The 2,697-nt window shown below is 39.1% G+C and overlaps 1 protein-coding gene across 1 annotated transcript in view; it reads right to left on the bottom strand.

The window, feature by feature from the left end:
• Nucleotides 1-1,803, bottom strand: part of LOC107749080 (PRKC apoptosis WT1 regulator protein-like) — a 2,479-nt gene extending 676 nt beyond the window's left edge. Inside the window, exons 1-2 of the mRNA XM_016564128.1 lie at nucleotides 983-1,803; nucleotides 284-800 (exon numbers count right to left, since the gene is read on the bottom strand). Coding sequence (XP_016419614.1) covers nucleotides 284-763 — 480 coding nt within the window. The 5' untranslated portion in view covers nucleotides 764-800; nucleotides 983-1,803. The remainder of the gene's footprint in view (nucleotides 1-283; nucleotides 801-982) is intronic.
• Between the last annotated feature and the right edge of the window lie 894 nt (nucleotides 1,804-2,697).

The following is a 2,697-nucleotide window of genomic DNA, read 5'->3' as shown; positions in this document are numbered from 1 at the left end:
TGGACAATGCTTGTAATACCATGCTTTTATACTTAATATACAAAGTTTGGCTAAGTTTTGCCAACATAAAAATGTGGTTGCAATAAAGGCAACCCAGTAGATTCTTATACAAGAAGTACCATGGAATTGCCACGTTTTTTTTTTTTTATGTACAATGGTAATACATTGGAAAACCATGTAAATGTATTGTTTATGAATATTGTAATTATAAATATCATCTGATACCATAGTCCTTCTGCTGCTACATGGATGAAACGGTTAACTTTAAAACATGTGAACTCACCTCATTGGACGGTATGCTGACAACACCTGTTGACCTCCTCTTCTCTCTTAACTTCCTTTTCTCTATCTGTCCTTTGCCCTTTCTGGCACTGGGTCCCGAGCTCTTCTTCTCTTTGCTCTTGCTGTGTGTGGGACTCTCCTTATCACTGTCATCCACACCAGCGGGGCTCGAGCTCTCCGCCTGCGGCACTCCACTCACTTTCTCCGGCGTCTTCAAGTTTTCCCCGGGCTGCTCGGGTTTCTTTGGCTCGTCCTCCGGTCGTTTCAGAGCGGACGATGAGGAAGACAGGGCCACCGGATAGGAGGACGTAGAAGAGACGCAGTTAACGTTAACCGAGCTGCCGTTGTTGTTTAACTCCGTGGTTCTCCCGGTGGCGGCGGCGATATCTCCAAGCATCTTTGCTCTCATCTTCTCGCGCTTTGCTTTCCATTCCTCCAGAAAGTCTGTCGCGCTGTTAGATTTAAATCCTCCTGTTGCCATGATTTCCTTTTAAGATTGACTCGTGCGACCCGAATCACTTTGTAAACACAGACAGTAAACAGTATTGGTTCAGATCCGCCACATTCCTCAGAAGTGTTTGCTTGGAGATTGTTTTAAAATAATCACAAAGTCTGCTTTTAAAGTTGACCGAAACTATTAAAAGACTAAAAAACTGTCGAGTAAGTGCTGTCTCGAAAGATAGTATCCGGTAAAGCTCACCTGCGCGCCCATGAACATTCGTCAGGAGTCCAGGTGAACTGATCCGGTGGAATGAACTGGATTAGTTACAGGCGCACTCGAGCGCCGAGTCCTGCCCCCTCTTCTGAAGAGTTTCCGAGTAGTTACGAAAATTAACGGAAATAGCCGAAAGGAAGGCGACAGAGAGTTGATGTTACAATTTTCACATTTAGCAATAATTTTCATCTTTTTTTTAATTTACTTAATAATTAAATAAAAAAAATGTACTAGTATTTTCTTAGTTTACCCCGCACTGTTAGTTTAAATTATTTCACCTTAGTTTTAATTTATTTTGCACTAATAATGATACAATATTATTGTATATTATTTGCACTATTATTTTACATTGCACAGTTTGTTGTTGGTTATGCTGGAAATGCTGGAAGAGAGAGAGAGAGAGAGAGAGAGAGAGAGATGGATGGATGGATGGATGGATGGATAGATAGATATTTTTTCTGTGATGAGTCACACTGGTTTGTGATGAATATGAATTGTTCTCCCACACAGGTCCCGAGAGAACATGAGTCACTGTTGTGCAGAGCTGGAGTGTTTGTGACCCGAGGACTCTCAGAGATGACTGAACTCGATGTCTTAGATAACAGAGGTGCACACAGAGTCGTCTCGGAGTACCACAGCCTGTCTGTCATGCCATTAAATGGTTCAGTAAGTGGATACTGCATGTTGGGGTGCATGATATATAACATACCTAGGCTATTTTCTTATTTATTTTTGAGGGATTTTTTGGGGCACAGGTCTTCACAGGTCCTGTCATCTTTCTTTCTTTCTTTATCTATTTTTACAAAGGTAACAGTAAATACTTTTACACTGTTAAAAAGTTCATATAAATAATTATTTAAAATAAATGCCTTTTTGCTGAACTTTCTATTCATCAAAGAATACTGGGGGAAAAAATCATGTTTTCCACAAAAATATTAAGCAGCACTATTCAGTATTGATAATACGAAATGTTTCTCTGAGCACCAAATCAGCATATTAGATTAATTCCTGAAGGATCATGTGACAGGAGCAGACTGAAGTATAATGGTTGCTGAAAATCTTTCTTTTCTAGCCCTTAACCCTACCACTAAACATGTCCCTTACAGAAAACATTCTGCGTTTTGATTTATAAGCTTGTTTTCCTATATGAGGACTGAAACTTTATCTCCACAATGTCAAATATTTCAGCCTTTACCATTCTTGTGGGGATTTGGTCCCCACGGTGTATTGGGGGATACCTTGACCACACACACATACAAAAATAAAACTTGATATTCTGTGCCCTATATGGAAAGTCCCTTAGACATTCTTATGATTCATATTGATTTGATTTGATTCCAAATGTATTCCTCAGGATTTAGGTTCTTCACAGGACATATTTAAGACTAAAGTAAGAAAATAATTTGTTTTTAAAGCCAGTGGCACTTATGTTGAATTACCTCCTTGAATGACTGGAATTTTCTAGTAGTTTTTCAGAAAATGGTTTGTTCAGTCAGCGGGGTTGAGTCACTAAACCATCCAGCTTATACAATCCAAACCTATACATGAAAGCACCGAAGAAAGAGAGGGGGGGTTTGTCCTTGAATTTGCAAAGAATTCTTTTAAAAAAACAACTGGTGAAGGTTTTAGTTCTTTGAATGTTTATATGGCTGAATTACTTCTAAAGCCCACAGAGCCATAGAAAATAGCTTTTCATTTAA

The sequence above is a fragment of the Sinocyclocheilus rhinocerous genome, unplaced genomic scaffold (genome assembly GCF_001515625.1).
Source record: "Sinocyclocheilus rhinocerous isolate Xijiao unplaced genomic scaffold, SAMN03320098_v1.1 scaffold1642, whole genome shotgun sequence".
NCBI classification, from domain to species: domain Eukaryota; kingdom Metazoa; phylum Chordata; class Actinopteri; order Cypriniformes; family Cyprinidae; genus Sinocyclocheilus; species Sinocyclocheilus rhinocerous.
This window is presented reverse-complemented; position numbering and strand designations above follow the sequence as displayed.